The sequence below is a fragment of the Epinephelus fuscoguttatus genome, linkage group LG13 (genome assembly GCF_011397635.1).
Source record: "Epinephelus fuscoguttatus linkage group LG13, E.fuscoguttatus.final_Chr_v1".
In the NCBI taxonomy this organism is placed as follows: Eukaryota; Metazoa; Chordata; class Actinopteri; order Perciformes; family Serranidae; genus Epinephelus; species Epinephelus fuscoguttatus.
Genome location: NC_064764.1, coordinates 21,079,004 through 21,091,982, shown reverse-complemented (window position 1 = coordinate 21,091,982; position 12,979 = coordinate 21,079,004). Strand labels below are relative to the sequence as shown.

The 12,979-nt window shown below is 40.0% G+C and overlaps 1 protein-coding gene across 3 annotated transcripts in view; it reads left to right on the top strand.

Moving 5' to 3' along the window:
- Nucleotides 1-11,764: 11,764 nt before the first annotated feature.
- The window catches only part of LOC125899579 (potassium voltage-gated channel subfamily H member 7-like), a 52,156-nt gene continuing 50,941 nt past the window's right edge, over nucleotides 11,765-12,979 (top strand). For all 3 annotated transcript variants that reach the window (XM_049593996.1, XM_049593995.1, XM_049593994.1), the window contains exons 1-2: nucleotides 11,765-12,119; nucleotides 12,482-12,712. In XM_049593996.1, coding sequence (XP_049449953.1) covers nucleotides 12,044-12,119; nucleotides 12,482-12,712 — 307 coding nt within the window. In that variant the 5' untranslated portion in view covers nucleotides 11,765-12,043. The remainder of the gene's footprint in view (nucleotides 12,120-12,481; nucleotides 12,713-12,979) is intronic.

Here is a 12,979-nt window from a genome sequence, read left to right as displayed (position 1 = left end):
AATGTCACCTCAAGTTATGTTACATGCACCATAATTATTTCAAAGTGTGAATGATGGTTGAGGATGATTGATAGTAATGGCCATTCTAATCCTAATTATCTTATGTCCAGGTAATCAGAGTGAAATTATCCTAAACTGGAACTAATATTCCCTATATCTTTGTTTGCTTGACATTTCATCCCCAAGCGTATGTAATCTGTAAATATAATTTCCCCTCAGCAGGATTTGTGTAAGCTTTATGTATCAGAACTAATTCTCCCTCCACTGCCAGTGTGATAAACAACAATGGATGGCTGACCTACAGAAGATGCCTGGCGTTGTGATGAATCAGCAGTCACACAGCCTGGACAAAGGCAAATGGCAAAGCAAGCCACACAGGCGGCGGTTTGCTGTCAGATGACTTTGCAGCCTATTTGTGGGTGGCAACATATGGTGCTTGTGCCTAGAGACTGCAGCTGCATCCACACGGGGCCTAGCACTAGTTCCCTCACAGTGGTGACACAGGGGACAGATGCTGCAGTATTTCTGACCCTGCAAATTAATGGAAACGTGATACAGTGTGGTTCAAAACAATCTTTGAGCCCAAGGCACCGGGAGGAAATGACTGTTGAAGCTTTAATTAAGCGTTTCACATATTTTCGTGTAATTTTGAGAAACCTTTTCTCAGAGCGCATTTTTCACCCAGAGTGATGGGTCTAACATTTTCAGTAGTGCCTAAGGGACAAAGCGTTGACCTCTGGCAGATTAAATGATATTGTGAAGTCACATACTAAGCCCATTTTTTGCTCCATTTTTTTTTTCTCATTGCGGGCAGATGGTGGAGAATGTGTGCAGTGGCATATGGGGTAAGGCACAGCAGCAAAAGCAGCAATAGCACTCTAGTGTTTTGCAATAGTGGATTATTCTGTGAGACAGGGCCATAATGGTTTATATGGACAATGAGTAAGCCCTGCAACCGTGCTTCATGGGTGTACGTGTATGGGCCACAGCAGCAGAGAGAGTAGAAGGGGTGGGAGAGAGAAAAACAGAGAGACGGAGAGAGAGCTATACTGCCGTGAGACCTGGATTAGGCCATGGACAGTGGAAGCTGCTGTGGCTGCTGCTGTTTTTCAGATTGCTCTAAATTCTCAGAGATTATGTGGAATGAATGAATGAATGACCGAATGCATGAATGGCGGCATGATTTTCAAAACCACCATACAGTATCAAGAAAGCATTAGTGCTGGAATCTTTTTGAGCTGTACATTTACTGTGATAAAAAAAATACCCAGATATCTCATGTAGGGCTGAAACGTCATTCATACTGTTGACATTCAGATTCTGAATCAACTTTTTTTTTTGCATCTCTACTGGTTCTGTTTAAACCCAGTATTTCTGCACAACTGCAGTTAAAGATAAAGCATTAATGTTATTAGTATTACACTATTTGTAGAATTAGATCCTAGAGTTGAGCGATATGTTAAAATTTTCTGACCAGCCACCATCAGTCCATTAATGATAATGAGCATTGCACTATAATCACAATATTAAATACAGTAAACAGCGTTGAATGGTATATAATAAATATATTAACCATAAAGTCCCAAAATCAAACTGTATCCAAAGTGATTATTCTGTTATGTATAGCTATTATTAAATATCCTCCTGAGACTCAAACTTTTGTTTGGTATGCATTTTAAATTTCTCCTAGCTATCTGGGATCAGTAGGACCCGATAGGTATAAAAACACATTGTCAACTATAATTAAGTCCAAATGTCCTCAAACAAGGCAACAGTTAAATCCCACTGTCTTCAAACGAGTACTTCCTAATTAACAGTGTCTTAGCTTGTTACTGTTGCTAAAATTGGTCAATTGTGTTGCCATATCAAACTACAAACATTAATAATCACAAATGAACAATCGTAAACAAGTTTTAACCATAAAATTTGATTGAATAAGTGTACTGTGCTCCCACTGCCACTAGATGGCACAAAAAGTGCCCACGATCAAGGACAACAGGTCTAAGTTGAGTAGAATGAAGTCAAGATCAGGTAAGCCCAAAATGTGATGTCCTCATATAAGGACACAGGGTCTCAGGAGGATATAAAAAGTTATCCTATTCCCTCAGCAAGTGTCCAAATAAAGTGCTCCCAGGCTGGCGTTTTTCTGTAGGCCAACGCAGAAGTCAGCAATTTCTCAAATGGGGTATTTACATAGGTATTTTATGTTGTAGATGAAAACATGGAAGTCTTTTTAGATTTTATTAACCACAGAACTTATTTCAGGCATCTAACCAAAAACCCATTCTAAAAGCCCTCTGACGTCAAGACGAGGGAACTGGGAGTGCTAAAATGCTAATTCATCTCTGGGACTCATTCCTGGAGCACTCTATGTCCCACTCATAAGGTTCTTTTTTTTTTATTGGTTAATATCCCACTCATAAAAGGTGAAATTTCCCTATTATCATGACTAACATTACAGTAATCTAGCATTAACTATGTGGTTGACTTTACCAAGGTTGTAGCTGTTGGTTAGCCATGAACAACATGTTTTTTACTCCCTAGTATGCGGGCTAATGGGTGATGTCAGTACAGCTAAGGCTAACGGCAGATTAAAATATATTTCTAGCAACAAAGAGGACATCTGATCAATATTTGCTGGAGTTTAACAAAAACAAAAATAACATATTCACTGCAGTCACAAAACTGTTTGCTCTCAAGCATGCACCTGTGATAATGGGGTGGTCTAGCAAAAGTACAGCAGCACCATAAATTACATTTATCCATTAAGGAAAGTTGATTTAATTAAAAAAAAAAAAAAAAAAGACATATTAAAAAATAATTCATTTTATTCCACTTCGAATCACTTTTGAGAATTTGGTTCCAGGATGTTTTATCTTTTTATGGTGATGGTATTATGAAGAATGACAACAGACATTCAAAACTTTATTCAAATCCCTTTATAAAAGCTTTGAAAGTAAAAAAAACAAATCCTTTTAGCATAGCCCTAATCCCATTATTTATTTAAGAATGTTACTCACTTTTTAAGAGTGCAGTTTAATATGATCTTCATCTTTATGCAGAAGTTATGTTTCCACTTTCCCTTTCCACATAGCTGAGCTCAGCTGTGAAAGAGAAATCTCTGCTGGAGCAGATAGACATTCACTTTGTTGCTCAAAAGATGGATGTTTTCTGGCACGCAGGTTTAAATCTGGGTGCTCCTTCTTCACTAAAGCACCGTCCTCCCTTCTGGAATCACTCAAAGCTGAAACTATTGTAACCTGACAGGCCAACCCTGGAGCCACAGAGTGATGAATGCCATCTTATTCAGTCACAGACACCACTACCTGTTATTGATGGGGGATTTAATGCATCCATGCATCTTGTTTGAGTTGCACCATTTGGAGATAAAAGGTCAGGAGCCATGCCATTAGAGTAAATGCTCTCTTAACATCAGCATGTTAAAACCTGCATGTTACGGGTTTGCAGTTTCACTCACTTAATTTTATTCCTCGTAGCTGAGTTGAGTGCTGCTCATCAGATTGTTAATCCCGATTTCTACTGTGAATTGCTCACCTCGCAATTTAGACATAGTATTTAAAAATTACATCATACAGTATATATATAAACATGCAGGCACATTCCTCTATACTGATCTCTGACAACCAGAACAACCTAAAAATTCTTTTTTCAACCATTGATCACTTTATTAACCCAGTTTTTAATTAAGTCTAGCAGTATGTCAACCAACTTGAAACTTGAAGAATTTGCAGTCTGCTTCAGTAGTTATATAGAAACAATTAGCTGTAATTCATGCCAATCCCAGCCAGTGAATTTTAACACCCCTGAACCTTTGTTTTTAAGTGAGGAAACACTGAGAAGTATGATGCTGAAGTGCCAATTAAAACTAGCAACTTGCCTTTTAGATCCCATTCCCACTTCCTTTTTTAAAACAGTTTATAGCTCTTTAGTTGAAGATGTTCTTAACATTGTAAATTATTGGCTTCAGATGGGTGTTTTCTCCACTGTTTTTAAAACTGCTTTTAAATGCCTCAGTTCTTAGCAACTACAGACCAGTGTCCAATCCGCCATTTTGGAGTAGAAGCTTGTTTTTAATCAGTCAAATGATTTTATGGTCTCCCACAATATTTTAAAAAAATAATAGTCTGCTTTCAAACTAATCATAGCACAGAGATGGCACTGGTCAGAGTTGTTAATAACCTGAGGTCAAATATGGATATGAAAAAAGTCTCTGTATTAGTACTACTCGAACTTACTGCTGCCTTTGATTCAGTCAACCACTCGATTCTTTTAGCTGGACTTCACAATCTGATTGGTTCTCTTTTTAACTGGTTTAAATCTTATCTTTCTGAAAGAGAATTGTATGTAACAATGGATGAATGTTCATCCAAAAGCTATAAAATGGATTGTGGGGTCCCCCAAGGTTCAACTGTAGGGCCAACACTTTTTAATTTTTACATGCTGCCACTTGGAAATGTCATCAGGAGGCACGCATCAGTTTTCATAGTTATGCTGATGATGCACAGCTGTACATCACCGTGTCGCCAATTGATGCCCTTTTTAACTGTATTTTAGGTATCAAGTCCTGGATGGCAGAAAACTTTCTTCAACTCAACCAGGACAAACCGTGAACGAAGAATCCAAATATTGAGTAAATTCTTGATCAATTTAAGTCATAGGGGTCTGCTTTTAACAACAGCAAAACTATATCAAAACATCTGTTTCCAAAATTTCACACAACCTGTGCAGTACAACCTAGTCTAATGTATTGTGTAATTTCCTCGATATTTCACGAACAGACAGCTCTTTCTGAAGAGGAAACTGAAGAAAAACTGAGACTTAATTTATGCTTCCTTTAAAACCAGACCCCAGACTAAAACAGAAGTTTTACCTTGCCGAACACAGTGGGCTGCTAGTCTGCTGGTTAGGTCGTAAATAGATGTTTTGATATAGATTTGCTGTTGTTAACCATGCACCCCCATTTATTTGAATTCATTGAAAATGTTCTCAGTTTTTAGTTTCTTCGTTTATCAGAGAAAAATGTTCTCTTCACAAATTCAACGCAACACAGTGTGATATAAAAATGGTCATTTGCAGGGGTGATGTACTCCTTTAAAGAATTAGCTAACAAAGATTTAAAGGTCAAATCCATCTCTACCTCTTTCTCTATCTGCCCTTTTTGTCTCCACTTCTTTAGCTATCAAATATGTAAAAATAGCGCTGGTGGAATAAGATCTTCATTTCAAGTGTAATTCAAATGCATGATGCAGATGCATTGTGAGCTGAGCGAGCACGCTGGAGTAGTTGCACACTACAATATGCCTTTACCCAAGGGCACACAGCTCTCCATGGGATATTGTTCCCCTCGTGTGCAGCTCTCAGATAGCATCACCCCTCACCCACCCATTGTTACCCTTTGCTTTTACCAGTCAGCATAAATGCCAGTTTTAATCAAGTATGTTTCCAAAAGTGAGATGCACACAACAATGATATTTCTCACATGACTCATAATACTGTAAGTAATAGTTTGGACTCCGGGTCCTAGAATGGACAGTCCATCATAAGGATTTTCATCGTATGATGCTAAGCTAAACAACCAACGGAAAACAAACAAGTCATGATTTTCCAACCTAATTGTTTGTGAGTAATGGCTGCCCTCCGAAAGGTCCAACTGTAGCTGTGTTGTGAGTAACGGATACAAGCTGCAAATTGGCCTAATGCAACAATGATTTAATAAAATACAGCAGACAAAGCACTGTGGCCTGGGGAGCTGTGTGTTTCTGGGTACAGGAGAGAAAACACTCCAAGATTATCCTTGCAAAAAAAAAAAAAAAAATGCTGTCTAAGGTGACTTTTACAGTAAAGTTTACCACTGCAGAGCAAAACAAGAGAGCAGATACTGCCACAAGTTTTTGTCCCAATCTTCTAAATGTAGGCCAATAAAACTGAAGGGAAAATATGAAACCCAGGAGTGTTTTTTTTTCACCTGAAGCCACACCTGCAGCTTCACGCAGGCTCCCAGGAAATAGACTATAAGGCAACAAAATATTATACCAGCTGAGGCTTATAAGTATTTCATAAGTTTTGAACAACAGTGTCTTTTTTCATAATACATGATGTCATGACCTGCCAGGTGGATTAAAGTATCATAGATTAAAGTGTGTCACATATTGGGTGGTATTGGTTTAAAAAGAAATAAATATACAAGTCATGTTGATATTCATGAGGTATGTATGATGATATGATAATGTTTGTACATTTGTTTTCATCCCATGTGTAATCTCGGTCTCAATTGGCCAGATGGGCGATGAGCTCGAGCTGAAATACTGGGACAGATGTTTCAAGACTGTTTTGCATTACACATACATTTTCATTTTTTTCACCACCTGGCTGTCGGCTGCAGTCTTCACAGATTAGCTCAAGTTTTATTTCTCTGGTTTACGCGACCCATTCATGAAGATCAGTGCACACTGGTGAGGTATGCCAGCTTTTGCCAGCTCCCAGAGGATACGGAGAGTGGTACTGAAGCTGCAGGACCACGGACAGTGTCTCACTTCAACTCACTTTGTGCTGATATACTAAGTACATAATGAGTATACTTTCTAAGTATTCAAAGGTAGTATACTCATGTTGTGGTGAAACCAGTTTAGCTTCCAAAACCAGTTTACTTTACATGTACTCTGGGGTAGTAAATACATTTTGCTTGTGCTTATATCCGCCCTTTTCACATTGCAAAACAAAAGTCCCCAAACTTGTCTTTTTGCACAGCGTGGTTGTAAAAGTTAATCGACCCATCCATTAAAATGGCTGAGGAGATGCCCAACAACAATCATCCCATTATGTAAGCCAGTGATATTTTTGTCATTAAATCAAATGACTTCCTGTAATTTTGAAGTGCTACTTGTGCCACTGAGAGACATCAGTTCAATCTGCAGTTCTGTGAAGCTTTCAGCATCGGTCAGCTGATTATTTTCAGACCTTCTGGTTCAGTCCTGCAATTCTCATCAAGCCCCCTTAACAAGCTGCGGGGCATTGATTCCTGCACACAAGTTGAGAAAACTAAATTGATGCTTCTGTCGAGCTCCACAATTGGAATCTAAAGTAAACAACTGCTCTCCTGAACAAACAATCCAATCCAATAAAAGCTATGTTTTTGACAGGACTTAGTGGACCAATCCAGTACTAAAACTCCAGTAGTGGCATGGTGGAGGGTATATGCAGGAATACAAGGTATACACACCTCTTCTTCTGGCCTTTCACAGTACACTTACCCATCAGCCAAAAAGCCATCGGAATTTAGCAGAGAGTACTCCCAATTTCTCCTTGGTAACCTATCCATCTATTCAGTAGCACATCCATCTCATCAACAACCACAACAACACTGAACACCGGTGAATACTGGACCCAACAACAGCTGAAACCCAACTAAATGCTGGATTTCATGTTAGTGTAATTCACAGCAAAAAACAGCAGTGCTATGGTGACAACAAGCCTGAACAAAAATGCTTTTCCACTTTAATATAGGTCTTATTTCCTGAGCTCCGTGAACCTGTGTCACAATAGACTCATGCAAGACGAAACATTAGAAAGGATCAAAAAGAAAAGGGCTGTTTTTTTAGAGGGCCGCCAGCACGCAGCAGCAGCGTACACCTGGGTTGTATCATTTTTCTGGGTAGTTTGTTTTCCCACCTAAACTGAGACATAAATTTAAAGCAGCCATAATGAGAAAAAGGTCCGTAGATTGCCAACAGTCACGACAACTGAACACACCAGTTATTTCACACTTACAGGGCTAAAATTGATATTTTAATATTAACATGGCATCAAATGATAATGTGAAAATTGTGTTAAAAAATGTCCCCTCAACTTGATGCAGCTTTATGGTGAGTTTCAGCTAGTTTTACTTGTTTGTTTAAAGGTATACAATACAGGATTTGTAGAGACTCATACAGGAGTAATCCCTCTCAATCATTACTTATGATCCACCAGAGGTGTGTGGCAGTGTATTTTTCACTAGCGACTCTGTATTTTCTTATTGTCTTCTTATTTTCTGTGCTTGGGACATTTATGGGCTTGTACCCCTATAAAAAAAAAGTTATAAAAAAGGTTATAAAAAACTAGCAACTAGGTGCCAGAGCATGAGCAGCAGGTATCCAAGAGAAATGCCAAACAAGATTGTCCCTCATCCTGACAAACAGTAGCCAACAATCCTGCGTAGTAAAACTTTAAGCAGCTCTCCTGAATAAACACTTCTTGTCTCAGCTCAACCGTAATCTTGTGAACCAGCGACAGTGAACACATCAGCCGCACAGCAGATGCATGATGAACTGAACCCTGAGGAGTGTCACTTGATTCTCAGTGCCTGTTGTCTTTTCTGCACCCTTTCTAGAAAAAGATGATTGGTGCTGAAAGATTTCAGCTAACACGTGCCAAATATGAATCTAATCAGGATTCCTGTTAGCACCTGAATTCATCATCCTCTTCAGCACCATGGACAGCAACTTTGCAGAGCTCTTGGCAGTCCAACGCCTGCACTGGTGTGTTTTTAAGGCTGAACTGACCTCCGTTTGGGTTATAGTTGGATTAATATAATGTCATCAAAGTATGTGTGCTGAGAATTGTTAAAGTGTGAATTTTGCAATATGTGTGCCACCCTTACAGGTGTGGCAAAACTAACAGGAGAGTCAGGGAGGATGTCAGTCAAGTGCAGTCTGTACACGTCTACAAAGTCCTGAGAAAAGGTTGTGTCAGGTAAAATAAATGGAAACACTGCATGGCTGTAGGCAACTATAGATCTATGTTTAGGGCCCTGAAGCTATTTTTGGGTACACTAGTGTAGTCTTCATAGAAATTCTCTTGACAATACTCAGAGCCACCACCACCACAATTAAATCACTGCTTTTGGTAACAGATGTTTTAGTAAACATCCAAACTTTAACACATTCTTAGATATCTACATAATTAAAGTAATGATATATAATTTAGAACAGGTGACTTAAAGCTGAGGGGAATGCCTTGTTAAACATTTAGATCTCTGGTTAAATTTAGGAAAGCCTCTTGCTGAGATTTAGACGAGAAGCTTGGTACCACTTTAATATCTGTCCATTTAATGGAGAGCTATTGTCAACAGACAGTTAGCTTAGCTTAGCATACAGAACTGGAAACAGGAAAACGTGAATGCATATTCATACTTTATATGATAACCTGCATGCACTGATTTTTATGTTGGTATGGTGAAAATGAGAAGTTGGACTGTGTGTCTGGCAAAGTACCAACTAGTCTTATATCTAAAGCTTGGAATATTAGGCAAAATAAACTGAATAATACAGTATGCAATGTAAGATCAGTTTATTTGATGCATGTCAAGTATGAAGCCATGTAGAATATTACAATTCATGTTATCCTATCGTTTGTACGTGGTCTTCAATTGATAGTCTGCCTTGTAAGCCTGTTTAGGCATCTATTGATGAAAGATACTACATTGATATCAGAATACAGACCTGCTATCTGAGTAGATTTTTGTAGTTGGATATAATTTAGTCCATCTACATGTCAATATATTTTTAGAACTATTTAGTTGTAGGCTTCATATTTCACATTGTCATAATAGTCAATTTGAAAATGTATTACCAGTCAGGTGAAAAAATAGGCATGAGAGCTCCTATAGCTTAAATCTTGGGGTTAAGGCAAAGATTAGGCGAATAAAAAACTGTTTAGGTCTTAGGTTTTGGCACAAATGCAGCTGGAAATGCAGTGGGAATCACCGTAAACAATGTTTTTGTTTGTTGGTCTCAAACACCGCTGTCCTGGGTCGAAGTCTTGTGCTTGCTGCACCAATCCACCTCACCTCACCTCTTGCACACCCCAAATGGACTTCCATGCATTTTAAACTATGTCCATTGCTCTGAGCATCTAATAATGACATAGATGATTTTACATTGGAGTTGGTGGAAAACCTACTGCATCTCACAAAACAGTGTCCTCACCGTCAGTATAGTGACATTGAGCACATTGCCCAAGCTGCGTATTTTGACACTCTGGGAATGAGACCAGGCTGCACATAACACTTTGTTGTGTGCAAAAACAATGTTGAAAATAATGGTTTTAGGGAGTCCCTGGGGGAGGGGGGACAGCTCGCCTGACTCAGTCTATGAGTAAAAGAATCCACCTACCAGCAGCCTGACTGGGTGTCACAACTCCTGTCTGAGAAATAGTCCTGCACATAACCCCCGGTTAATCCATAAATTTCACACTCATGGTTTTTGTAATGAGATATGTTAATTAGCGAGCGTGGGAAGAATAGCATAGCATCTCTCAAAATGTTTCATTATTCATTCAAGAAATTATATGAATTCATTGTTTACTCAAAAGCTTAAGAATATCCATGTTTTCCAATGTACTTAGACACATACAGTAGACACATGGTGTTTCAATGGGGTGGCCAGATGGGGCCACAGAAAATCTCAGGGTAGCACACTAAAACCAAATATCATGACTGGATTTCAGAAATTCTGTTCTGCTGTTGAAGTATATAGGCTAGTGATATAAAATAATGTCAATATAGAGAGTTAAGGAATCGCATATATATATTATTTTTGTGGGAGGGGGCAGCACATTCTCACCCCGGCCTCATCACATATCATTGTTTGGTCATGGACTTTCCATGTCGACATATGATATGCAAGGTACCCTGGGTGCATTGGTTGTTGATGTCCTGGGACGCTGTGTCATACATGTGTCAGTTTTCAAAATACACTTCCATTTACATGGCGGGCGGCATAGTGGTTAGCATTGTCGCGTCACAACAAGAGGGTCCCTGGTTCGAGTTTGCATGTTCTCCCCGTGTCAGCGTGGGTTTTCTCTGGGTACTCCAGCTTCCTCCCACAGTCCAAAGACATGCAGGTTAGATAAATTGGTGACTCTAAATTGTCCATAGGTGCAAATGTGAGCGTGAATGGTTGTCTGTCTTTATGTGTTAGCCCTGTAATAGTGTGGCAATCTGTCCAGCATTCTCGTCCATTCATACATTTAGCCAACATGGTTGGGTTTAGGAAAAAAGACCAGGGTTTTCTTACAATCTTAGGAGAAGTGAACACCAGCTTCCCGGGTGAAAGTCGGTGGTTGATGGACAAACTTTCACCCCCTTAAGTTACGTTGTTGTCCCGCTGTGTTTCCCCCTAACACCGCCGGGTACCATTACACAATAACGGCTACTGGTGGCGTATCATGCCGATGTGAAAGGATGGCTTTTTCCGTCGGTGTCTGATGCTGGAAGTCACTTCCCAAAAGCCTGTAGCTATTTGACGCCTTAGGAGTGAGACCAGGTTGTTGTATGAGGGCAGCGATGATTCCCCCGGCCCCCCTATGGCAGCGCCCCTGTATGTACACTACATTTAACACTTTTCCTTGTTACAGTTTATAAATATATATTGGTAATAAATAGTTTCAAAGTATATAACCACATAAGAAGCACTGCTACATTTTAAGTATACAGTACTTTATCACTCTGCACTGCAGGTGTACTGCCAGTATGTGGAAATATACATGTTCTTTTCGGACAGAGCAGCATATTTTAAGGCATACAATTCCTAATAAGTCCATACTGTATATTTTGCTCAGTCTTGGTGCACGAGGCTGAGACTTATCCTTTTGCCCGAGGTGGAGGGAACTAAGTCCCATGGGAGCAACGTCACTCCCCTCGGCATATCAACCACTGTCCGTTGTATGCACACAACACACCGCTACAGAGGACGTCAGGATCGCATCCATCCTCAACGCGAAATGCTTTGCGAACAGAATCTAACTCGAGCAATCCTCCCCGATTCCGTGCGTCTCGGCGAGGAGGCATTTACATGCTCAGGCACACAAACTGGGTAGAGAACTCCTCGGCGAAAGTGGGAAGGTTATTTTGAGTGGAGAGAGCGCTCGCGTCGAGTATGGTCTGTGGTGAAGGGAGCATCACAAAGAGGCAACATCTGTAACTTCGGGATTTACTTGTAAAGGCGCTTTTTTCAGGAGATTTGGGGATATTTTGTGCATAAACATGCCTGTAAGAAGAGGTCACGTTGCGCCACAAAACACCTTCCTTGGAATGATTATCCGGAAATTTGAGGGTCAGAGTAAGTATGTTTTTATTTATAATTCCTGCTACTTGATGAGAGAATACAAAGTGAGAGTTTTGACAAATTAAAAAGGAGAAAATGATAAATTTAACTTTATCTTGTGGTGCAAAAAAATGTTGCTTTCTTTAAAATCATTTTTAAGGGAATAAAACAAACAAATAATGGGAAGACTTTCTTTCATCCAAAGACAAACATATGAGGTTTGCTGCACGAAATCATAAACAAGCTGCTTGTTTGTCAATATGGTGTCAGTGAACTTACTCCATTGCTGATTGGTTTGATTTGTAATCTGACCGGTTCAGGCTCTGAGGTCAGATGTACCAGAACAGGCAGTACACATACTTTTTCTTTCCACGCAGACCGCAAATTTGTGATAGCCAACGCCAGGGTCGAGAACTGTGCAATCATTTACTGCAACGACGGCTTCTGTGAGATGACAGGCTTCTCCAGACCGGACATCATGCAGAAGCCATGCACCTGCGACTTCCTCCACGGCGACCTGACAGACAAAGAGGCCATCAACCAGGTGGCCCAGGCTGTGATTGGGTCCGAGGAGCGCAAGGTGGAGATCACCTACTACCGCAAGGATGGTGAGTCAGTAACCTGGCACGACTGTGTGGCTGTCACAGCATGCCCGTAAGCCGAGAGGTGTCTTTTGTGACGTGTTACTCCCGAGAAAGCACCCACTGCAGCTCCTCACTGTGACCACTCCTGTCAATCTGTTACACCAACCAGCCAGAGTCAGTTACAAAGGTGTGTATGTGTTTCAGAATGAGACATTACACCTCAGAGGGGAAAACAATAAGGGCAGTCGACTTTGAAATAACTGCTCTGTGTAAGTTTGTGCCAGTTTGTGA